The sequence below is a fragment of the Mytilus californianus genome, unplaced genomic scaffold (genome assembly GCF_021869535.1).
Source record: "Mytilus californianus isolate M0D057914Y unplaced genomic scaffold, xbMytCali1.0.p SCAF_9, whole genome shotgun sequence".
Classification (NCBI taxonomy): Eukaryota; Metazoa; Mollusca; class Bivalvia; order Mytilida; family Mytilidae; genus Mytilus; species Mytilus californianus.
In genome coordinates this window covers 8,395,771-8,421,040 of record NW_026262745.1, presented here as the reverse complement: position 1 = coordinate 8,421,040, position 25,270 = coordinate 8,395,771, and the positions used below count along the sequence as shown (strand labels likewise).

At 30.8% G+C, this 25,270-nt stretch overlaps 1 protein-coding gene across 3 annotated transcripts; it reads right to left on the bottom strand.

The window, feature by feature from the left end:
* Positions 1 to 1,546: 1,546 nt before the first annotated feature.
* On the bottom strand, positions 1,547 to 24,971 carry LOC127716605 (protein inturned-like). Of its 3 annotated transcripts, XM_052222844.1 has the most exons (18): positions 24,887 to 24,971; positions 17,386 to 17,891; positions 16,974 to 17,059; positions 12,866 to 13,075; positions 11,507 to 11,619; positions 10,836 to 10,925; positions 9,542 to 9,773; positions 8,601 to 8,654; positions 8,242 to 8,304; positions 7,435 to 7,659; positions 7,116 to 7,165; positions 6,437 to 6,538; positions 5,938 to 6,011; positions 5,260 to 5,378; positions 4,542 to 4,627; positions 3,609 to 3,777; positions 3,005 to 3,153; positions 1,547 to 2,321 (listed from the first exon to the last, which is right to left on the bottom strand). In XM_052222844.1, exons 1-18 carry the CDS (start codon positions 24,964 to 24,966, stop codon positions 2,216 to 2,218), a joined length of 2,514 nt encoding a protein of 837 aa, XP_052078804.1. In that variant the 5' UTR covers positions 24,967 to 24,971; the 3' UTR covers positions 1,547 to 2,215. The 3 variants fall into 3 exon arrangements, with proteins under 3 accessions (XP_052078804.1, XP_052078805.1, XP_052078806.1); XM_052222845.1 differs by lacking the exons at positions 16,974 to 17,059; positions 17,386 to 17,891; positions 24,887 to 24,971 and adding an exon at positions 16,906 to 16,927; XM_052222846.1 differs by lacking the exons at positions 16,974 to 17,059; positions 17,386 to 17,891; positions 24,887 to 24,971 and adding an exon at positions 16,835 to 16,872.
* Positions 24,972 to 25,270: the final 299 nt, after the last annotated feature.

Sequence of the window (25,270 nt, the reverse complement as noted above, 5' to 3'; positions counted from 1 at the left end):
TGTGTGTAGCTATTTTCTTTGAAAATATTGTTTTGGAGTTTGTCATAGATTTAGATCTATGCCAGGCTTGTTATAAATAGCTATTTTATCTGTGTGGGAAATGGCATTTGATTTGTCTTTTCATGTTTCAATGTTGTGCTTAAATTTCTTGCATATCATACATTTTTGCAGACTCTTCTTTTTTAAATTGCAACTGAAACATAGTTAAATCAAGTGATGGTTCCAGCAATTTCCTCTCTCAAAGTCTGTAATTGTTTTCATGGTTTATTTTAAGTTTGGATGTCTTGTTTACTTTTTTATAATTTGGATCAAATGTTTCTCTAGCTTTTACTTTATTGTTTTATTGTTTCACAATTGGATTTCGCTTAAACTAGCCCTTCTTTTCATAAATTTATTTTGGCTTTGTCTACGATTCATGCATATATGGGCCTGGACTATTTAACTATATTAGTATAAAAGTCCCAGTGCATATCCTTGTTCATCAAACTACAATGTAAGAAACAAGATAGTATTTGCACTGAACCAACCATGTGATTATAAACGTATGATTCAAATTTTAGTGCAAAAGACAAGTGTCTTCAAGGAAATGTTTTTGCTATGCAGTGTGTATAAATGCACTGTCATTTTAGAAATGGTTCTGTATGCCATTTTAATTATAAAAAAGAAGTAAAGTTCAGGTGACTTCCATGAGAAGGACACATTCACCTTTTTTTATATATAGACCAATTATTATAGTTGACATGGATAAATCATGTTGGACCTCATGAAAGTTATTCCAGAAACATCTATTGAACACATTGGCATTTTGTAAATCAAGAACTCTTTAAACATAATTTTTGGACAATCAAAGATGGAAAACAGATGGGGAGCCAAAATATCAGCAGTGGTTCAAAAGAAAAAAACAAAATATCTTAATATATCTTTTGTTGAGGGAAGTAAACTATAAATCATAACTAACTTTTTGAATTTAATATCATATTTTTTTTTTATTAATTCGTTAACAAGTGTATATAATCAACAAGTAACACCCCATAATGTAATTTGTATACAGAATGAAACAAAAATGGTGATGTAAAAAATATCATATTATATAAACCCCTAAACCATGTGAAGTATACAGTAACATATATGAAACAAAATCATAAACAATCATATTCTAATAAAGCAATTTACACTTTTGATTACAATTTAACAATAATGCTGTGCAAATATTTCAGAGACGATTGATAATTGTAAAGTTTGATACATTCTGAGCACTGACCATGCTGGTAACATATAATTTTAGTGACTAATGAATACATAAAATATTGCACTTACAGTGATTATCAGTAAAGGCAGAGAGAATACAAAAATTGTTCTAAAAATTGTTAAAATAATGAAAATACTGGAACATTTTTATTTCAACTAGAACTTCAGAAGAAACAGTTCACTTTGATGTTAATAATTGTGTAAACAGAAAATCTTATGGTGTCTCTAAAGAAGAAAACACTTTAAACAATATAAAACATGGTAATTGGTAAAGTTCTTTCATGTGTGATTATGTAAGTCTCACTGTGCAATACAACCATATTTCTAATGTGTTAATTGTGGTTTATCTATTTACCGACCAACAACTGCCAAAACTGAACTTTACTAAAAAAAACAAATTTTTATGCTTAAAAGATTTTTGAGACACTTTGAATTGAAAATGTAATATGATTATTGCACATACATGTAGATGTAAAAGCTATGACATTTAAATTACATTATAATATTCCACTTACTTTTCAGACAACCTAACTAAAATCTTGTATATAACACCCATCATGGGTTTGTTTAGTATTTCATATTCAGACTCCCTTGAAAGCACAGATCCATAAATTCACTAAGGTGTTTCAAAATGTATTAAAAAGTCTACTTTTTTTTTACAAAATGCAAATTTTACTCAAATATCAGATAGAAATATCATCAATTAGAAAGGTTGGATTTCATATAAAAGTAAAAAGTATATTTGACCACATTACGTATGTTCTGTGTTATATATATCCTAGTAACTAATAATTCTATTCCTTTTGAGAAATAAATATATTGGTTTTGTTGCAGATATTATATATCAAAAGAAACAATCTAACAGTCCACAAAAACTCATGAATATAATTTTCTTTCTTCTGATTTATGAAAAACTGAGTATTTCAATATGTCTTCTGAGTCCAATTCAAGATGAAACTTTTTCCTTTTATCCAGGTTTTATACCAAAGGCTATTTTAAATGCAAGTTCTACTGTGCTCTGTGGTGTGCCATCTTTGAAACAAACATAGGATTCTGTTAAACTTCTTTGTCTCCTGAAAAAAATGTTAACACTGTTTACGATCAATTGTCTTCTCTTATTGACATGTATGTAATCGTATATTTATTCACTTCATTTATAATGACTTAGTCATGCCTTGTTGCACTGACATGGACTTATGAGCAACAAAACCCTTCCTTTCCATTTAGCTTTTCAAGTTTATATCATTTCATTGTTTCATCATAATGAAAAAAAACCTTATTGAGCAAGCTAACATACAAAACATTCCACAATCAATATAGATGGAATTACACTTTTCCAAAACTGGTTCTCCATTTTCTTAATCTTTATATGGGTCTCATCTGAAGTTTGATAAGCTAAACATTTTCTCATATCTTAGAGAGTCTGACAAGAAATGATTATCCTAGTCAGGTAGGGTTCCTAAGATCAAGAGAAATATACGTCTCACTATTTTAAATCACCAGTTTCTATAAACATAAATGTTTGTACCCAGTAGCATCCCTAGTATTTTAGAAGTAAGCTTCTTTAACACATCAGAAGAAATAGTAGTATCAAGAGAACAAAAAATACGTTAACTTTCTACTTAGGTCATTTAGCTTAACAGCCCTTCATTCTGTACAATTCAAATGATTTGAACAGAATAAACACAACAACACCAAAATGAACAAAGATATTACCAAATAGGCTTCAAATAAAATAGTTTACTTCTTAACTTACCCAACAACCCAGTATGAGATGGGGGACTTTTCCTGAGGCTCCTGACTAGCAATATTAAATAATACACCTTCCTCTCTGACATTTCTGAATGTAGGATCTTGTCTTACTGGTAACATATGGTTGTTTACTGTTACTTGATCTGATGTTTTCTAGAAGAAAATAACCCAAAATTTGTCAAATATGTACTGATCACATTAATACAAGTATAATGCTTTTAATTTACAGGTTATATGTAGCAATCAAAACTTAACTATTTTTTTTCTTCCATTTTTAAATTATTTTTTAAAGTTTATCCTGTATAACCCTCAATTGTCAAAATATATAGCAACAATAACTTAGCAAATAAAATAATAGCTTTATCTTCCCACCTTCTAAAAATATAAGAGACTTTCACCTACAATGCTTAGGCACAGGGTCATATCACCTAGTAAAAGTATTATCTAATTTTATGCCTATAGATGTTGATTGTCTTCTATAATATAAAAATATTTAGCAACTAACTTGCCTATGCATATAAAATTTTAGACTTGTACAATAAATTTACTCTTCCCCTCTGCCATTAGAATTTAGAATATCTCTGTGAAATACTTATATATCTACTTACTTTCTTGAACCTATATCTATCAAAGATATATTTAATCCTGGAACAGGCAAGGGAGAAGTTATGAAGAATTTTGGAATCCATTTCACCGGAGTCTGATTTAATATAAACACCTTCATGTTTGTCCACATGTAAATAATGCAACATGCAATTCTCAATGCCTACTGACAACCTAAAAGAAAAAAAAATATTATTAACTTTGCTTCTGAATTTGTTGGTGTCAGATACATTTATCAATACATAACCAAAATTTAAAGGAAAAATCTTTTTACAACTAATGCAATCACATTTTTAAAAATCTTTCGATATGCTGATACAATTCAGTAAATGACTTCAGTAAAATGCAAATCAATGTTGCTTGGTTAGCAATTCACATACATTTACTCCATTTCCTTCCTGGGGATTATATTGTGATAAAAATAACTACACTGTACATATTTTCTTTGTAGCCAACCCTATATTTAGGTACATACAGTTAAACTAAGGATATCAGTGAAATGAATTACTGGTCCAATGAATTTTAATATGGGGGTCAGGTCAAATTTTAAGTGGATTCAATAAGAATATTGATCTTTGGCTGTTAAATACAACATTCATTTTCTGGTGTACTAACTTTTAATATTACTTGGATATATTATATTTCGATGTATACAAATTTTAAAGGATTTTATGGATATGGGTAAACCATATATTCAAATATTCAACAAAGTACAAATTTTCTATAGGTTGTAAGCAGACTCTGGCAAAACCACGAGATCGACTATCCAAGAGAATTGGTATCCATGAAAATACATGAATTCATAGTATCAGGATAAGGTTTAACAATTCATATTTTAGTTACCAAAATGTTTGTTAGTGGTATACTGGCATTTTTTATATTACAAAACAGCACATTTAGAGAAATGTTTGTCAGAAAACTAAAGTAAGTAACCTTACTTGATATCAGTTCTAGGTAATTCTAATGCATGATTCAGGTCATACAGATAGCTACCCTCTGTGCTGTGATGATATAAAGATGTCTTCTGAAAACAAAACACAATATCTTTTATTGATTGTAGTTGAAAGGAAACACCTGTGAACACTAAATAAAAATATGGACTTTCTGATTGCATAAAAAACTTGTCACACAGTAAAGTGAAAAAGTGTACATCAAAAGCAACTATGGACACTATTGTAATTAAAACATTAATTGATTGTATGTACCACAAACAGAGCGGTTTTCAGTCCTTTACAGAGCACACCCAAGAAGTGCATGTCTGTCACAACTGCTTGATAAGCATTCCTTTGTCTCACATTCTGACACATGTTGCAGGCTAAAACAAAACTTACTACAACAATGTTGTTTAATAACATTTAGTACCACAAGGGTCTTATTGGGTCAGTGACAAAAAACACGATTGATGATTTTTATAATTTTTTAATAACATTATCTCTAGGTGGTATAATAGAAGTCTTCAAGGTTATGTTAACTTCTTCAAGGTTATGTTACCTTTTGGCAACATACACTTGAATGATCAGATTGATGACTTTTGTCCACAAATCATTGATGGTTGCCAGTTTTCCCCTCCATTAAATTGTAAGAATGTTTTAAAAAGTTGTGTGATCAAACAATACCTAACCTTATCCCCACAAACATGATCATACAATCCATTACCTTGTTCCCACTGTCTACACTCGATCCACTGTCAGATGAAGCACTAGATCTAACTGAGGAATCTCTATGAAATCGGGCAGATTTTCTGTGTCTGTTAAATATATTATTCTTCACAACTTCTGTGTAAAATAAAATTCACTTGTATGATATGTTGCCTAAAAATCCTCAGAATATATTTGCATATATGGTTGAAAAATAATTCTTATTTATTATGTAGCTTGATTGACATTTATGAAAAGAAATTATGCTCAAAGTTTGAACTATTACTCTGTTAAAGATCTCTGAGACTTACAGATGAAGGACATCAATGCAAAGTCTGTTCCTTTGTTTTGCAGGTGTCAAGTAGGAGTAGGCATTTTGTGTTATAAATTTATACACCTTAATACACTATTCATCCTTTCTTCACAATCGTTTTTGAAAATTTCAAAAGATGTACAGTTTGTAAGCCTACTATGCTAATATTATTAGTTATAAATAATATTGTTTTCACAAGAGCATTGATATGAAAATAAGAAGACGCAGTATGATTGCAAATAAGACAACTAATCATCAGACACCAAATGACATAGACATAAACAATTATAGTCAATTTTCTACTGCATTTCAAACGCAATACACACCATATCCTTACTAAAAATTCTGTAACTAAGAATAGAAATTCAAGAAAAGCATATTTACCATTCTGCAGACTGGTTGGTTTCTGTGAAGTCTCTGATAGATGTGTTATTAAAGATGATGTGTACTGTTTGGAACTAAAAAATAGAAAACATTTGTTAACCATAGGTTAGATTCAATAGAATTTTACCTCTAGTCTTTGAACACCTGATATTTTTCAAATCTGCTCTAAGAAAAATCAAAATATAATTGAACATTTACTAGAAAATTTGTTAATATTTATATATCTGAAGTGAAACTTATACAAAAATCTTATCTCCTATATAACCTATAAATCTAAATACCAAGGCAACTTATAACAAAGCAGAAAGCAAAATCAACAGCAAGTCCAATAAAACACTTGCAGTCTTAAAATCTATCAACAAGACAAAACCATGTTTCAAAACCATTCTAGTCTCAGCCATATGAAATAATCTTGTAAGCTTTTTTTTGGTAAATCAATTTTTTTTTAAAGTGAAAGAATTACAGTTATGACCAACCTTTATAAGAAAAAGATACTAACCAGTGATCCATTTGTTTATACATATTGAGGTTGAAAATCTGCATCAGCGTAGCCTTGGCCTGGTCAATCAAGAAAGGGTCAGGATCTAATATTACATCTGGTCTGAAATGGACATTTAAAGAAAAGTGTTGAATAACAAAATCTGTATCACCACAGTAATCAATTATATTTCTCATATTAAAATCAAAACTGATTTTAAGATTATTTTGTAGCCATCAATGATGCAAAATTTATTCAGTAAACGGTTAACTGGTCAATAAAATCTAGGGGAAAACTACAGAATCTAATTAAACAAGCTGGGAGAAAACACTTTTAGGGTAGAGATCTCAAAAAGCTAGTTTATCCATGCAAATTTCCATGTGCCTGTCCTGATGAGCCTTATGAGTTATTGTTGTATGTCATATCTTAATGTATTTCATTTTTTTTTCCATTTTGGTTTTAATGGCATAGCTTTGATTGTTTCTGTTAAATTTATTGTTGACTGTATGCCTTTGGATGTCTTTTTTTGTTTTTTCTTTGTTTTCCAGTTGCTCTCACTGACATACCAAACATCTATATTAATTTATATCTATATTCAGTTTTTAAGAGCTTCAAAAACTGTAAGATGAAGATAATGCACAACAAATCTGTAAAATAAAAATATCATACATAAAATATTTTACTCAGAATAATTACTAACCTTGTATGATAACCATTTGTTTCCAACATTGAACATAGGATTGTGTGCTTCTGCAAAAAAAATCAACATAAGTAAAGTAAATTCCACATTTATTTTATGTATTAAAAAAAAAGGGTCCACATTTTCATACCAAAAAACATTTTGAATGTGCCAAAAAAAAACCCAAGCAAAAACCATGAAATACAATTAGAACATTTATTCAATTTATTATGACATTTTCAAAATTATGAGAAATAGTTTTAATTTCACTCAAGCTATTCTATATTATTCCAAATAAGGTATTGAATTCAAATTTATACTTTTAAAATAAAACTCTTACATAGGCTACAAATAACCAGACCCATCTGGCTGAAACTGGTTCTGTGTAACCAAACGGTTCTTCTTCAGGCAAATTATAGAACTGCCTTGTGGGAAATATTTCCCTCCAAATGACTGTCGTCTGCACAGTTTCTCTACAGCAGACAGACATAATGTGTTGGTACTTCAGATAGAGGTAGATATCCAGCAAGTCATCATGTGGCAAGTGGTTACATACTAAGGAGTCCTAAAATAATTAAAATGTTAGATATTAATAAGTATTTCCTATATATAATGTGAGGCTATATTATTCATTTTGAGCCCAGATAAGCTACTTTTCTGTAGTTAAATTTAAATGTATGAATCACATAAATGTTTGGCATCAAAATGATTTAAAACTTAAACAAAACTCTATTTATCTGAACTGTGACACAAACAATAATTTAGTTCATGAGTAATGAGGCAGCTAAAATTCAGATAATTATTGAAGTATAAGAACCAAACAGCACAAAAAGCTGAACTGATGGGAATTAAATGGACGATTTGATTGGCTTTTTCTGATTGATTTGTTTATTACAATGTTTTGGTCAAACAATAAATATTCCCATATAGGGTTTCCTCCTTTAGAAAAATATGATAGGTAGGTAGGATTTTTTTTTGGCTGTTTTATACCTGAAGTGTCTGGGGAACACCTACAATTTTGTAATAATTCACTACTAAAAGTGTCTATAAAAAGTAGGGTAGGCATTTTGAGGCACTAAAATAGGGTAGGAATATGATTATTTTTAATTTTTGCCCAAGTACTGTTGATAACTTAATCAGTACTCACCTTATAAAACAAACAAGATCCTAACACTGTATATGTTCTTCTATAACCATAGTAACTTTCAGACTGAAAATAGTGAGAATAGGATTGTAATTAGGAATAATGATTACACATATACAGGTCATTAATGTAACAAATATATAGACATTATCTTAATCTTTGTTCTTTTCCAGAAAAGAGTTGAAGAAAATTAATATTATATAAAAGCAAAATAACTTTTGACCAGCAAATTTCTTTTCACCATAACTGGACAGGTAAAACTGAAATGGACCATCAAATGTGCCTTATAAGAGTCCAAGTATTCAATAAAACTTCATGCAACATAAATATTCCACTTAGCTGCATTTTTCACATAGACCTACCATTTCTTTACAATCTGGTGCCTCCCATCCAGTCACTAATCGATCAATACTATCCTGAAATAAAATAGATACAATTATTTACCACAGATCTATACTCATTTAATCAGTATTTCATTGGAAAATTTAAAGCTAGTACACATTACATTTCTTAAGTAAGCATATAAATGAAAGCTTCATAGAAATAAAAGGATGACATACCTGTTATTTCTCCAAGAGTTAGAGCCAGAAAAGAGCCATCTCCTCAAAAGTTTTTAATCTCCATTGATTGATATAAATTTATCACTCAAACCCCTCCCCTGACAAAAATTTCATGCCAAGCAAAAAAGTAGTTGTTTTTTTATACTCAAAACTGACAAAACATTTTTCTGAATGCTTTTATTAGACAATTTCTTCCCTCTTTCTTTTCCTAAACATCATGTCATTCCTCATGTTAATACATTATTTAAGAAATAATTTCTTCATGTCATGCTCTATGCTCATTTTAATGCCTACCCATGTTAAAATGAGCACAGAGCATGACATGAATGAATTATTTCGATTCTAATAGGACAAATACAGTGTTTTTATAGTTTGAAGCGTACGAAAATACCTTAGAAATATTTGGCTGTTCCCATTTACTCCCCATGCAGTATGTACATTACATTTTCATATTTAATAAGATTAAAAACTAATAGCAGGGAAAATTTACGTTGTTTGATAAACAATATATAATAAAAGTTTATGTAAGCAGCTAAAATGTATATATTTTATTAGGAAAAACATGAAAATAACGAGAATGTAAACAGTAAGTTTGAGCGCATGTGTCAAACATATTTTGTGCTAATTAGAACACGGCTTTGTTTACAAAGCGTAATAAGGATGTCATATTAGAACACATAATAAGTTATGCCATGTAATTTGGAATAACCCATCTAACATTATACAACTAATTATATACTTGCATTAAAAATAGAATCAAGATGAAGATATTGCACTGTATTACTACAACTACTACACTGGTCAACATCAACAGATGATGTAGACGTGTCCATCTGATGAAGAACTGAGGTCAGTAATGCTGATAAACTTGGATGATTGTCTCGATGAGAAAATGCTTCATGTAAGGAATTATATTGCACTCTTATAACACGGATTAGATTCTGTACAACTTTGGGCAGTAATAGGGGATGAATCCTGCAAAATAAATGACATATACCTGTAAAATATTCTTAAGGTTTAGGTTGTGTGGTTTGTGTCATACATATACATGTATATCCATTATTTTACTTTCAGATTCTACAATAAAAGAACTGTAATAGAATACCAGGAAGGTCAAAATCAGATGTACAATAAGTATATTTAATATTTTGTCATATCTTCAGCAGTATCAGAAGTTATTATTACAGAATTGTTTTTCGGTAAACTCTATGAAGTCATCTTTACACTGAATCAATTCATTTAAGGTTTTAAGGTAGATCATAAGTATATATTTTTTGAGACAGAATTTTTTTATAATTTGCCAAAATGAAGATTTTACTATGCTCTTTTCAAAAATATAATAAAAAGTATGGGTCACCGTGCTATTTTTCAAGCTATTAGTCGTTGAAAATTGCCTAAATTTGGTTAGATTGTTCATGAAAAAACACATTTGTGTGCATAAAAAAATTTCTATGAGATACAATTTTGAAATAAATTGTGAGAAGATAGGTTTTATAATATGTTTTAAGAAAATAAAAAGAAAAAATGGTGTCACCGAACTTGTTTTCTTGCTACAAGTAAAAATTAAAAATTTCCCTATTAGTCCAGTATAAATTTTTTACTAAAAGAGTTATCTCCCCTTAAATGGCTCATTTGAAAAAATGATTCTAAACACAAAAAAAAATGATATTTGTTTAAATATTTTGAATAATACAATTAATCACCAAATCTTCTTTATATAAATAAATAGTCTAACCATTAAATTGCAAATCTGTCTCCAAATTTGCAGATTTAGGCAAATAACTAGACCGATTTTGTACTGCGATTGTACAATCCAAGATGGCGGTATACCATGAATCTACCTTAAGCATACTATTTTTTGCTTATTTTTGCTTGTGGTCTAGCATGTAGACATTGGTACATTAACTTTGTTTTTCTTTGTCTTAATTTCATAATAGTGTAAAATACTGTAAATTCAGAAATTTTTGTGTGCATGCATTTATTATTTCAATTTACAAAAACGTGAGGTAAAATTACTATGATAAGACAAAGTCATACCTATCTTGTTGAAATATGACTATAAGAAGATTGTTTTCTTCTTTATAGTAGGAGGCGTTCATCAGTTTGTTGTTGTACATAAATGTTGATCTGAAATTATATTAAAACCACAAATTCATGACTATTCTAGTGAGTAATACTGTAAACTCAGAAATTATTGCGAGGTTTTTATTAATGCAAATAATGTGACTGAATTAGTATCGCAATAATTAGGACTCACATTCTTATATCTGATACATATAACTGTATGCTTTTTTTCCTGAAATCACAATAATTAATCTCGCATTTAAGTCCATTCTACCAAATTCGCAATAATAAGTGAACGCAATAATATCTGAATTACAGTATTGACATTGATCTAAGACATTTCAATCTCCACTTAGTTCTGACTTTACTTCTACTGTGGATTCATTATCATTCGTGAAATACCAATTTTCATGGGTACAGGTGAACCACAAATTCAAATGTTCAATGAAGTACACGACTTCTCTAGTCTTGTATTTGTGCCCATGAAAAAGGTAATCTTGATAATGACATTTTTGCCCTTTTTTTTATAAATTCCCTACATACTAATTTGCCTATTATTTACAACAATTTATTTTTGCAATTAAAACACTGGTTGTTTTAAATGGAATCCTTTATTACTTTTTTACACAAAATATAATACACACTTGTTTGTGGATGAAGGTGAAATCTCAGCTAATGAACTGTAGATGGTAACAAATGCCCCTCGCATTCCTGTTAAACCACTACATTTTTCTGGAAATTGGAACAACAGATCTTCCTACAAATAAAACATGATATTATAGATAATTTCAATTAACATACTTCAGTAATTAACCTGTTAGCTTTTATTTTCTTTTCAAACTACTGCGTGACCTATGCGTTTTTATTATTAGGATCTTTTTCTAGTGGTATTTCATAGTGAATGTGTAAGCTGAAAATTGTCAGAGAATAAGTGGAAAAATGTCTCGGTTTCAGATTACAGTATTGACATTCCCAAAAAACATAAATTGCCCTGTTTTCATCAATTATGTTTTGAAAAAAATCTGTAATCTGCCAAATGTAAGGGAACAACTGAATTTTTTTTTTTAGATTAGTGTTGACATCTTAAAAAACAATAAGTAGCACTCTTTTACAGTGATTTACTTTGCATAACCTAATTGTCAAGAAAAGCTATTATATATGCACTTGTATATACATGTTTACAACTTGTTATATGATTATTTGTCACTTACAATATGGGTTTTATAGAATTGAACTGAAATGACAAAAGTTTTATACATGTTTAAAAGCCTATCAACTTTATTGATGCCACTGTACTGTTAAATATTGGTCACATGACCATGTAAGTCAGTCTCTTCAAACTCATCTGCATTTTAATTATTTCACTGTATGTCTATCAGTTTTTTGGCTGTGGATGTGAATAACAACAGGGATATGAGGATAGGAGAGTATAAATGTACTCTAATCGGCTCATTCAACTTGGAGACAAACTTTCTCAAATTTCCTTGTGCAGCCAAATGTGAAGATATTGGGATATGAGGGTATTAAGGGAGTATAAATGTACCCTTATTAGCTTCGTCAACTTGGAGACAAACTTTCAAATTTGTTGTATCCAAATGTGTAGATAATATAATTAAAACTGATGCTGAACCTGAATTACCTTTGAATAACCAGCTTTAATCTGTTCATTATAACTTGTCAGATGATTGCAAAATTAATTAATTTTTAATGGTAAACAGCTTATAGGAAAGCAGTTAGACTAGAAGAATATAGGATACTGTATATGATTTTTTTTTAAAACATCTACATTGATTTAAAAAAATATGAGGGAAATTCAAAGCAATTTTTAAGGCCAAGAAACACAGCTGATAATTGACCTTATTTGATAACTGTAATAATGGGTGAAATTAATCATAAGCCAACATATGGTTAAATTGTTTTGTCATCAAACAAGTCTACAAGCATTAATGTTATAACAATTTATATAATTTTCAAGTCACAATCTATATAATGGCTAAACTTACATCTTTATTGTTATTTTCTGAGTTCAGTTTTTCTAGATCCACATACATGACAGCATGTAAGTTATCTGTCCATTGTTTTCCAAGAGTTATGTCCTCTTGTTTAGGCAGCAACTGTACTATCCCAGAATCCTTTGTAATGGTCTTTTTCAAAACTTCATGATGATTTGGTTTTGAAGACTTCTTAGAAACTTGTTGTACAACAAAAGATGCCTAAAAAAGTTCAATAAATTTATGTTGCAGTATATCAAATACCTTTTCCATGCAGAATATAGGCAAATAGCACAACTTTAAATGGTTTGAATATTGTCAGTCTTACAATTACACTTTATTTCTTACATAGAATATGAAGATGACCTGTGGAAACTAGGAAGTTTTAGATGATCTAAGAGCAAAATAAAGTTTTTGATGAAAACCTTATTGTAGGTTTTCAAGCAAACCAAACATAGATAATAGTTTTGTTTTAAAACTATTTTAATAAGATTTATACTGCAACTGTGCGATATGCACATTCAAAGCACATTAACTGTATTAACATTTGTAATTTACAATCAATGACAATCAATTTACAATCTGTGACATTGATATTGTGTTTCTTTAGTCTTTTGATGTCATATCAAAGAATGAGGAATTTTACCTCTTTCGCCTCAAAATTCGTTTTCATATTTGTTGATTTTTACCCAAAATATTTCATTTGGAACAGTTCTTAAGAGTAACAGTATACAGAGAACAACTTCAATTGTCTCAAAATATATAAATTATTTGTATTCAGCTTGTAGTAGGGTATAAATGCTAGGCAAAGCCTCACATTCTATCTGTTTTTAAGCTGTGTACAAATAAATTTTATATTTTGAGACAATGTAAAGACAGTTATTCTTTTTTTAATTCAATAAAGCTCAAAAGAGTTTCAATACCTTTTCACTTTTATAATGATGTTGAGACAAATATAGTGTCAAATGATTTTTAAACACTGAATCTATTTTTCAAAACACTGTCACAGAATAAAAGTAATACAAAACAGACATACATAATATGCTGTTAGTATATAATATATGTAAATAAAATGTATTTCTTCATTGTTTAAGGCATAAAGGATTGATGGCACACACTAGGTGTCATAATAGTGACTGGTGAGTCTAATTCTTACATCATTCTTATGTATTTACTATACTTCATGTACTTGTAAAATCAGGAAATTTTATAATCAATATAATTTGTCATACATACATGAATTCATGATTTCCATATTGACTGTTTTTTTAAATATTATTTTCACATAATTTTCAGCATAATTTTTTTTTTAAACACACATGTGTATATATTTTAATGAGTATTTAATTACAGAAAGGTAACTTGTCCTCATTAAGGACCAACATTTTTATCTTTTTCACATATTCATTCTAAGACAAGGTTAACAAATTAGGCCATTTTCTGTTTTTATCTTCTATTCTCTAGTGTTTTATATGGTTTGTTTTACCTTTTAATTGCAGTGTTTATCACAGTTGAATTATTTTTGTGCTACTATCATATGCATGTAGTGCCAACACTAAGTGGACAACCAAAGAATTTGTTTTTAACCTGCTATTGTTGTTTTTTATTTAATTTTGTGGGTTATAAAGAGTAAAAATGTTGATGTTGATTGGTCATTGAGATGAACTGTTCTAGAATATTTTTTCATGGATCTTTAAAAGCAAAAATGTTTAATTTTTTTTAGAGCAGCAGGCCTAGGCAATTCACAAAGTTATATGTAGAATTATGCAGGTGGTTTGATTTAAAGACTACATAGATATTTATCTGGGACACTAATTGGGCTAAATATCATTAACAAAACATATAGCATGACCCTTAAAGTTCAAAACTTGAAATTATAGAATAAATAATCCTCAATTCTTTATATCATCTATTATGAGCTTCATATTGTGTGAGTTAATATTCATCAACAATGAAAATGATGGGAGCTTCAGTTCTTTATTTCTCTTTTTATCTATATATGTTGTTAATTGCCATCTTTGAAAAACATCATCCCCCACATCTATCATACGGAATATATATGCATAAAATAGTTTCCCCTATATTAATTATGTTCTCCATTTATGTAACCACTTCAGTTTTAAAATACAGCATTCATTTACCTATATATATTTTTTTTAAATTAGACAACGCACTCCTGTCATTTTCCCGTATTGAAGTAGTGTCAAAATATTTGAAACTGTGTTAAAAAATCAACAAAAGTAACAATGAGAATAAAGTAAAATCTTCTGTTAGGCTTATAGTTAAATACACCAAGGGGTAAAATATGTAGCCTCAGGTTTAGTTAAATAAGCCGATTTAAAATAAGACTCTAAATTATTTATCAAAATATTTTTTCATCTTAAGACTTAATGAGAAAAAGAAATGAAAAATACCTTGGTGTTTGTTTTTATGAGGTACGAGTGGTTAATAATTCAAATTGAAAAAAACTTGTGAAAATAAACTGAAGAAATCTAATTAAACTTTAAATTTCATGATGTTTTGATAGTTTCGGTCAGTGTGTGGCCATTTATCTTTATCAAGTTTATAGAATATTTGTTCAATGTTAACCAAAACAACTACATGAATAAAGTGGGCAAAGAAGTGAAAAACATGTAGTTTTGATAAAATACAGATATAGTAATTATATACTATCAAATTAAGAAATTCAGTCAATCAAATAGAGACTTTCAATTCAAAGGCCTGATTGCTGCTTTGCAATTTTCTTAACTTTATGACAGTTTTGAGACTTTCAATTGAAAGGCCTGATTGCTGCTTTGCAATTTTCTTAACTTTATGACAGTTTTGAGCTAACTACACATGTTACTAGAAAGATGACCTGTTCAAATGCCACAGATAGCCTAAACCTCTATCCTACAGTCTTGTTTTTCTTGCAAGGAACTAATTCATTTCCTTTACATTTTACTCAATAAATAATTACATGTAAGAGGTTTTTGAACAGTAGCATTATCTAATTTTTACAGTACTTTTGTACTTCAATCAATGGAAAAGAATCAACACAAAAGTATCAGACCAGTCTAAATAAACTTGTACATTAACTTCAACTTTCCCTTTTTTCATGAGACAATGTAATGTTATTCTATATTTACAACACCCCAGTTGTTCAACTGAACATAAAAAGCTTTTAAAAAAGTTAAAAGGAGCAAAAATATTTACACGAGGACTAAAGCACAGAGCTCTAAATAAAAACAAATACACAACATATAGTAATCTCTACCTTTCATATTACATATATTATGTTTTAACAGTTCGAGTCTTAGATGGCTTGCAGCGAATAACTTCACTTTGTTACATCAGACACACAACAATTAGCAGGGGTATTGTATTCAAAATATAATCTGGGGCCAAAAACAAAATATGTGTGTTTGGGTTTCCTTCCTAAGATAAAAGGTTGGTCACATGTTGATAGGTTGGTAAATTTTTGTCATTGAACAAAGTGGCAATATCTTAACATGCTTTTGATTAATTATGTCACCATGGTCATGCATTTTGGTGAAAATAACTTTGTAGTTCTAAGATTTACATGTTAATGAAATTCCTCATAAAAAACTAAGGGGACCACACTAAGAATTAGGGTCCTTCCAAAAACCCATGGCACATACTTTTTGTTTATTTGGTCTGAACTATAGACTTTCAATCTGATGCTAAAATGCAATGTCCTTATCTTTATGGGTCTTTTAAATAGATTTGGATGAACATAGCAAATTCTGGTTTTTAGAGTGTGCAATTATAATTATCTGTTGATACAATATATTTTCTTTATACATGTATTTTCAACACAAATATCTGGTTGTCCCATGTTGTAGGGATGCTTGCTCGTTTACTTATACCAGAAGTTTTCCTTTCATTTAAGTATTCAAATAGTTTATAAATCTAAAAAGATTATATATTACTTTATCAAATTAGGAACCATAACATAGGGTCCTCATACAGCGTACCTACCTCTAAGGATGAACACAACCTGGTGAATACTTCATCAATATTATAGGGTCCTCCTCATACAGTGTACCTACCTCTGCAGAAGAACACAACCGGGTGAATACTTCATCAATATTATAAGGTCCTCATACAGTGTACCTACCTCTGCAGAAGAACACAACCTGGTGAATACTTCGTCAATATTATTCCATGTAATCTCTTGTCCATTTACAAGTCTTAAACAGTCACCTGAAAATTTTTCAATACCTATATTTGTATAATTCAGACTGGTAATTTTCAATGTTAAAATGTCTAGGTGTCCATTGAGGCATGGACAAAGAATTGGTGTGCACTTTTTCAACTTTAAAAAACAGGAAAGCCTAAAGCCACATGAAGTAAGCTATATGTGCCATTGTCACATCTAAATGGGGAGAGTTAATTTGGAAAGAGGTTTAATTCACTTAAACAATTTTAATAGGATAATATTTGATGAAAAAATGGCTTATCGGTGCAACATTTGGTAAAACCTCAAAAATAATATTTGTTACTATTAACTGCATGCATGTAAATCTCACCTATCTGGATATGTTTTTTCTTCAGAATGTCCCTTGTTGGATCTAATCCTCTGATGCATAGTCTCTGGTTACTGCATTTTGAAGATTTGAAATGTCCTGGTATTATTCCAAAAAGATCTTTGCATAAAATTCTACCAACATAACTATGTGGTTTAGGAGTATCACCCAGTATTTTTGTAATATTTACATGTTTTATTGGAATTTTAAACTGCACTAAATTATCCATTCTGTAAAACTCCAAATTATTATCATTTTGGTTACATCTACAATTAGCAATATGACATCCTTTTGAAGGAAGATTTCCATTAGGGGAAGTATTCTGTTGATTGGCAATATTGTGGATGTTATTCACTTCATTGTCAGTACCATATCCAACATCGTCTATGCTACTTTCATGACTGTTGTTTATTTTCAGATGTTTACATTTTTCAGCTATCTCCACATAAAATATATTTCCTTTTTCATCTGTCTCTGGGCACCATGAATTACCAGGTTTACTGAAGGAACTGAAGAAAAAAAACAACAAATAATTTGTACAAGTACAATGTAGGTTAACCAGATGTGTATACATGTATACTGTGAGTAGATCTCTAAAAATTTATACCAACACTTCTACCATACCAATGTTACAAATATATATGTCAATAGGATATCATGCCCTGCTCCTATTATTACATTTCCAAAGTTCACATCTTTTAATGAAATCGTAATTATTTTTTGTCAGGCGACTTGCAGGTTCATCACAGGTTCAATTCCATCAAGGTTCTATTTATAATTAATGCACAGTTCAGTTTTTATGTATGTCATGTATGTAGTAACAGCTCTGATGCAAATGCACAACTAATAAATATACAATTAATAACTTATAACTTGTGCAACCTAAAGCTTTATGCTTTAACTATTTGCAGAGACGCGCTGATTGGGGTCCAGGGCACCCCTTATGGACCTTCATTTATTCATGGTTAATCCGGTTCCACTACAAATTTTGTCTAGTTTGGGGTTCAGCGGCTCCCCTCCTTTTCTAAAACCTGGATCCGCATCTGACTATGGGGATTACCTACATGTACAGTATACATGTATATATACATTGTACACAAGGTGATTCATTTAGAAATAACTTAACCAATGATGTATATATGGATCACTGAGATTTCTGATGACTGAGGGTGATATAACAGACATACAGATTTACAATAATGTCAAATAATATGTTTAACCTAGGACTATTATACTAACGTCAATATATTGTATCCCAGTTTTAACATACGCTGTATTAACAATTAACATAACAGAATAACTTTATGTTTTACACCGTCTACAGAAAATATGTAATGGCTGAATGTTTTGCATTTGTTCTTGGGAAGCTTACTGACCATAATAGTAGAAATTGTTATTTCCTTTAAATATGTGTTTTAACCCCTGTATAAACTTGATGTATGGGTAGAGTTCTACAGGGTATTCAGTCTACCCCTCCCCCTTTTTTCAATTAGCTTCATGGTGTCTACAACAGTCAAATAATAAGTTTTGCAAACAAAAGAACAGTACCTACATTTAGAAAAGTTGTCCAAATAAGTAAAAAAAATTACGAAAAATGTACAACAGCTTGTAACAGTACAAACTTAAGTTTGGACAAACTTTTTATTTTTGTTCTGCGGAGATAGTAAAACATGAGACCAATTCCGGACAATTTACTTCCGAAAAGAATCTTCATTTTTGTATTAAATTTCTGATCACAATAATCATTTGTAAACTTAGATTACAACTTTAATTTTGCTCTGCTCCTTTATGACTGAGACTACTAGGGCGTCATCATCGATCTGTATAAAAATGTTAGTTAGTTTGCTTTGGGACCACTGAGATATATATTCATTAACTTGATCTCCTTATACCGTGAGTAAAGGCCATGATATTTGTATTAGTCCTGGTATACACTGTGTATATAGTGGTGTTTCAATATATAGATATATTTTTGGATTATTAACCAAGATTAGTCTTTTTTATGTCATTGTTTTGTATTGTTGCTGATTACAATCCTATGTTGATTCTATACCAACTTAGTAAAATAATTCTTAATTCACGTTTAAATTGGGGAGCTAATTTGTATTTGTATTTAATTGAAAGAGGAAACACCAAAAAGTGTCACTTTTGTAACATTTTTAATTAGACAAGTGAGCCCCTTCCTTACCGTATTAGTCTTCTTACGTTATAATTTATGAATGGAGAACCAATTTTTAGATTCAAGATACAAAATCTTATTGTGACTTTTGATTTCAGATTAGATCTAATGCGATGAACTTCACCGACTTTTATTATTGTACACCGTCCGACTTAAAGCATTAGGTTAGTGTGTATGACGCTAAATGACCCTTAGTAGCATTAATTATTGTACTTATTATAACGTTAGATCTGCTTCAGTGGAAGGCATGCCGCCATTACATACTGTCTAAAAACTAAATGTTCCCGAGATCACAGAATTAGCCATTAAAAATAATCGTTTACATTATATCTTCTAATATATCAGTAATAAATTTACATATCTGACCTTATTTAATAAGTTTTTACATATATTAGTATACATGCATGACCTCACTTGGGACCTCTGAAAATGTTCACTAAGCCAAGGAGAACAAGCAGTGAAAACGTCTTTTTCAGTTTAAAGTTGTGAAATGTTGTCATACATAAAGAGCTGATCTCAAAGATTGTTCAGTCTGTATTATGGTGTGCCAACACAGTATTACGGTCGTATTCAGCTTTTTCTGCAAGAGGTCTAGGGTGGAATCCTGATTTTCATTTATATTTGCTTCTAAGGAGTCGAGAGTCCAAGGTTTGACAGGGGTATAGAAATGTGGTAATTAATTCCTGGAGTTCCGACAGTAAAACCCTTGCTATTTTCAAGTTGCTTTTGCTAAAATTGGGGGGGGGGGGGGGGGGGGGGGGTGGGGTGGGGGGGACCGTTCTATCGGAATGGGGATGTTAAATCCGATGTCTCGTGTAGGTTGACTGCCACGCTCTCTGAAAGAACCCATGCATCAACTCTCTTAGGGGTACACAGGCGACCTCTAACAGGCCAAATGTCTGCCCATATACAACAGATAATCTTATATCCCAGTGACAATCGAAACTTTCTTCTCTTCATCCCGGTGTTCCCACCTTGCAGAACATACCGATTGTATGACATGATGATTTGTTCTGGTCCTAATTATGCATGAAATAATTGACACTTAACGTTTAGCAAGCAACAATCAATCCAATGAGTCGATGCCACATTTGGTCATCTTTTATCCATGAGGCTATCATACCACTACTGGCTTGTATCACACCAATGGTCAAATTTCCCAATTTTTTAACAATAACTAAGTGGTCCCAATTCTCCAAAAGAAATCTCTGGATAGCTCTTTTTCGCACATTTATTTTTGTCTTCTCCGTAATTATTATCAAAGACGGGTACATAACCTGCGGACATCTAAAGGTCAAAATACGAATTTTCAACAACAGACTTGTAAACTTTTAATGTGCTAAGACTTAGATAGCATCAAGTTTAGAAAAATGTGAAAAATAATTAAACAGTCTATACAATATCTATCTACACCAAATGCCTAGCTATCTTATAAAAAACAAACACATAATCGCATTACTAAAGACAATAACCGAGAGTTTCTTGACTTCGAATAATTAGTTTTTTTAAGGATTTATCCCTCTCGGTACAAGGCAGATCGTACAATCAAAACAAGTTCAGAAAAGCGCTTATCTTTTTCATAGACAACAAACGCACAAGTATCAGTAAAACAAAACTAATTAATACCGTATCAAGGAATACAGATATACAAATCATGCCAACCTACTTTGAAAGATCGACAGCCATACTTCCGAGTAGATTTCATCCAGCAAAATCACGAACAATAAAGAAAGCCGGACATGATCTTGTTATGTGCAATACCAAGTTTAGACTTCATATAGAGAAAAAAGTAAAAGAAATGTGAATTTCTTGTTTCAAACCATATAGACCAAATGCTAGACAGACAAAAATATAAATATAATCTTCATCAACAAAACAAATCTAATAAACCTAAAAGAAGGATTTGTAAGACATTTAATTTAACACGCGGGCAAATCGAATTAACTGACAAATGTAAACTCTAAATAAGAAGAAACCAAGGCAACATAACCACCAAAGAAAGTGGTAAATTAACAGTAGGAAAGGAAAAGTCGTCCAGTTTATCATAAACTTGGGAAACACCGTGTGAAATTCATATATCAAGGTCTAATCAAAATCTATTCTTACTTCAAACGATGGATTTGATAAGTATAATTTGAGTTGGTATATAATATAATATGTAGAAAACACTTGATTGTATGCAGATAGTATATCGTCTAAATATATGCTGGTATTGTTGAAAATAGCTACAAAATATGGACTCGTTGATCTTCATGAAGCTAAAAAATTATCCATAACTTGAGTGCGATTTGTAGCATTCAAGTAAATTTGTAATTGGAGAAATAGAGTAAGTCCCCATCGGAATGCCTATCCCTTGACGACTTTATTTCCAAAACGTAAATTTAATAAAACAAACAATTAACACGGAATATCAATAATTTAAAAAAAAAAACACAAATAAAAAACAAAACAAAAACAAGACAAAACAAAAAACAAACAAACAAACAAACTTTAATTAATTCTTTGCATGTCAAAATAGTGTTTTTAAAGATAAGTTAAGTTTATTACTAAACATTACAACAGGTTTTGTTACACCAAGATTTAACGAAATGATTATTAGCATTGTGTATGAGTTTCATAAAATTTGGATGAGGAAAAATAGAGTAAGAGTGCTAAAACGAAAAAAAATTTCCAAGTTATAAATGGGCATAACTCAAGAACGGTAAACGACTTACTGCCCAAATTCGAACTCTGTCTGCTAGTTAAGGGTCTTAGCATTGTGTTTGAGTTTCATAAAATTGGCATGAGGCAAACTTAAACTAGAGTGCGGAAACGAAAATGAGACGGACGGAAGAACGACGAACGAACACTTAATGCCCCCGTTGCGTACGGCGGGGGCATACAAAATAACATTTACGTTTGATACTACATCTACAAAATGTATATTTATTTATGTGTGTCCTGTTTTTTCAGACTTTTAGTTATGAACATCTATGAACCACAAAAGCCTGACACTTTAAATACATTGAAAAAGTATACTTGATTTTGCATGATAAATATCGAGACGTTTATGTTATCCACAAAGCACAGAAAATAGAAACCGTAATGATTGATTGATTAATTGTTGTTTATACGCCACACCAGCACTATTGTGCTATTTCGTGGCGGTCAGTTTATATTGGCAGAGGAAGCCGGAGTGCCCGGAGAGAACCATCGACCTTCGGTAGGAAAACTGACAATCCTAGTCAATTAAGATTGGAGTCGAACGCACCATAGAAACCTATAGTTTTTCTGTTTCTACACACACATTAAATGTCTTGAATTATTTTAATATCCGTTTGATATCTCTTCTACCCGTACACAATCAATATCTATTGATATTCTTGCTTTGTCCATTTCCTTCCAAATTAATAATTAAGGTAATTTTCTACAGAATCAATTTGTCTATTGTATTTATTACAGAATGAAGGTTAGTCTAATTGTCAAGTGTCCACGGTTAGAGGTTAACTTACGTCCCGGGACACCACAGACAAAATAGATCTAATTGACCTTTGAGAAGCAAATTAATTATTTGTACTCCATTTTGACATTAATTATGTTTTGCCTTGATTTACAATGAAACGTAAAAGTTACTGCAAAACAATTTATCCTTTGTATTAGATATTTAAATTAAATTACAGACGATTAAAATTTTATCCTTGGCAGTTTGGTTTTGTTAAAATGATTTGTGCGGTCTTAGTGAAACTTAATTTTGTAAGATTCAATAGGCAGAAATGGTTTACGAGTGTAATTTTTTAACATATTGAACTTGAAAATATTTATCTCGTAAATGTTGTAGTACAAAACTCCCGTACATACAATATGACCATTGAGCTTATTTTTCAAATCAAATCTTTATCATAAGAAAAGACATTCGTTTCAAGAGCTGATGTGAACATAGAGGAAATCAGAGTTTTATTCATCTTAAATGTTATAAATTAATACTAGTCGTTTTTTAGCTCCAGCTGAGTTACATACATGTAATAGAGGTTGCCTTTCAGCCGAGTTACATACATGTGATAGAGGTTACCCTCCAGCCGAGTTACATACATGTAATAGAGGTTGCCCTCCAGCCGAGTTATACATGTGAAAGAGGTTGCCCTCCAGCCGAGTTACATACATGTAATAGAGGTTGCCTTCCAGTCGAGTCACATACATGTGATAGAGGTTGCCCTCCAGCCGAGTTACATGTGATAGAGGTTGCCCTCCAGCCGAGTTACATACATGTGATAGAGATTGCCCTCCAGCCGAGTTACATACATGTGATAGAGGTTGCCCTCCAGCCGAGTTACATACATGTGATAGAGGTTGCCCTCCAGCCGAGTTACATACATGTAATAGAGGTTGCGCTCCAGCCGAGTTACATACATGTAATAGAGGTTGCCCTCCAGCCGAGTTACATACATGTGATAGAGGTTGCCCTCCAGCCGAGTTACATATATGTAATAGAGCTTGCATTCCAGTCGAGTTACATACATGTGATAGAGGTTGCCCTCCAGCCGAGTTACATACATAAAATTTAAGTTTTTTGTTTCGTGCTTGATCTTTCGTGCGACACCAATTCTTGTCAGATTGTATTATACGTAGAATGGTCAGAAGTTTGAGTCATACAAAACACAAAACATCCCACCAACAACAAGCTTATGAAGGTTTTGTTATGTTAGCTTTCAAATGAAGATTTTGTGTCACGTATAGTACCGACATATTTTTTTTACATATATAAAGGAACCGGTGATTACTAGCCCATTTAAACTTAACAAAATACTCGAAGGGCAAAACAGGAACGTTGAATTGATGTATCGGAGAAATACTGGGAAATAACATCACAAAATCACGTTTTATTGTTTGTTTATGATAAGCTGCTGATGGGTTTAAACGATGAGTTAAAGAACAAAATGTGGGGAAACGGGGTATCATGTATAAAGATCCGGTATTTTTAGTCCATCAAAGTAACGATACAAACGGTTAGGGTTGAACAATTTGTCAAATAATAGTTTCATGTTCGAATGACGCTAACAATGGAGAGGAAATGCAACCTCTATCAGAAACATCTAGAGAGAGGTTTACCTTCCAATATTATTATTCGTTTTTGTGGAGAAAATTTAGGCAACATGAAGAGATCTGCAGAAGTATTTGATAAATTTCATAAAGTATTGAACTCTTGACCGACAGCTGACTTATCCTCAAAGATTTACAGTTTTCGGTATACATTAAATCAGAAGAGAATTTGCAGTGAAGATTATATGATAGATGTTATTATTTTTTTAGATTTTGTCCGAATTTTTTTATGCTAGGTTTGAATCTTACCTGTTAGATAAAATAGTATTGATACTGTCAAATTCCGAGGAACCAATACTTTGACATACGGGAACTTTTAATCCAAACATCTTGTAAACTGGAAATAAAATCAACATCATATATCCAACATTTTTAAAGCATCCGGTTGTTCATATGAAAACTTTCTTCAATCAAAACACGATAAAGCTTGGTGTATTAGAGATACAAGTTCATGAACTACATATTAAATCTTTTGAAGATAAAAATCATATATTGCCGTTCTTTGTATGAGCGAAACTTTATGACCACAACTTGTGAAACATGACAAAATATAAACGTTAAGATGAGCGTTCATAACATTTATCCTTCGTTTGACTTGTGTATGAACTCTAATTTTGTTCTGTTTTAATATCT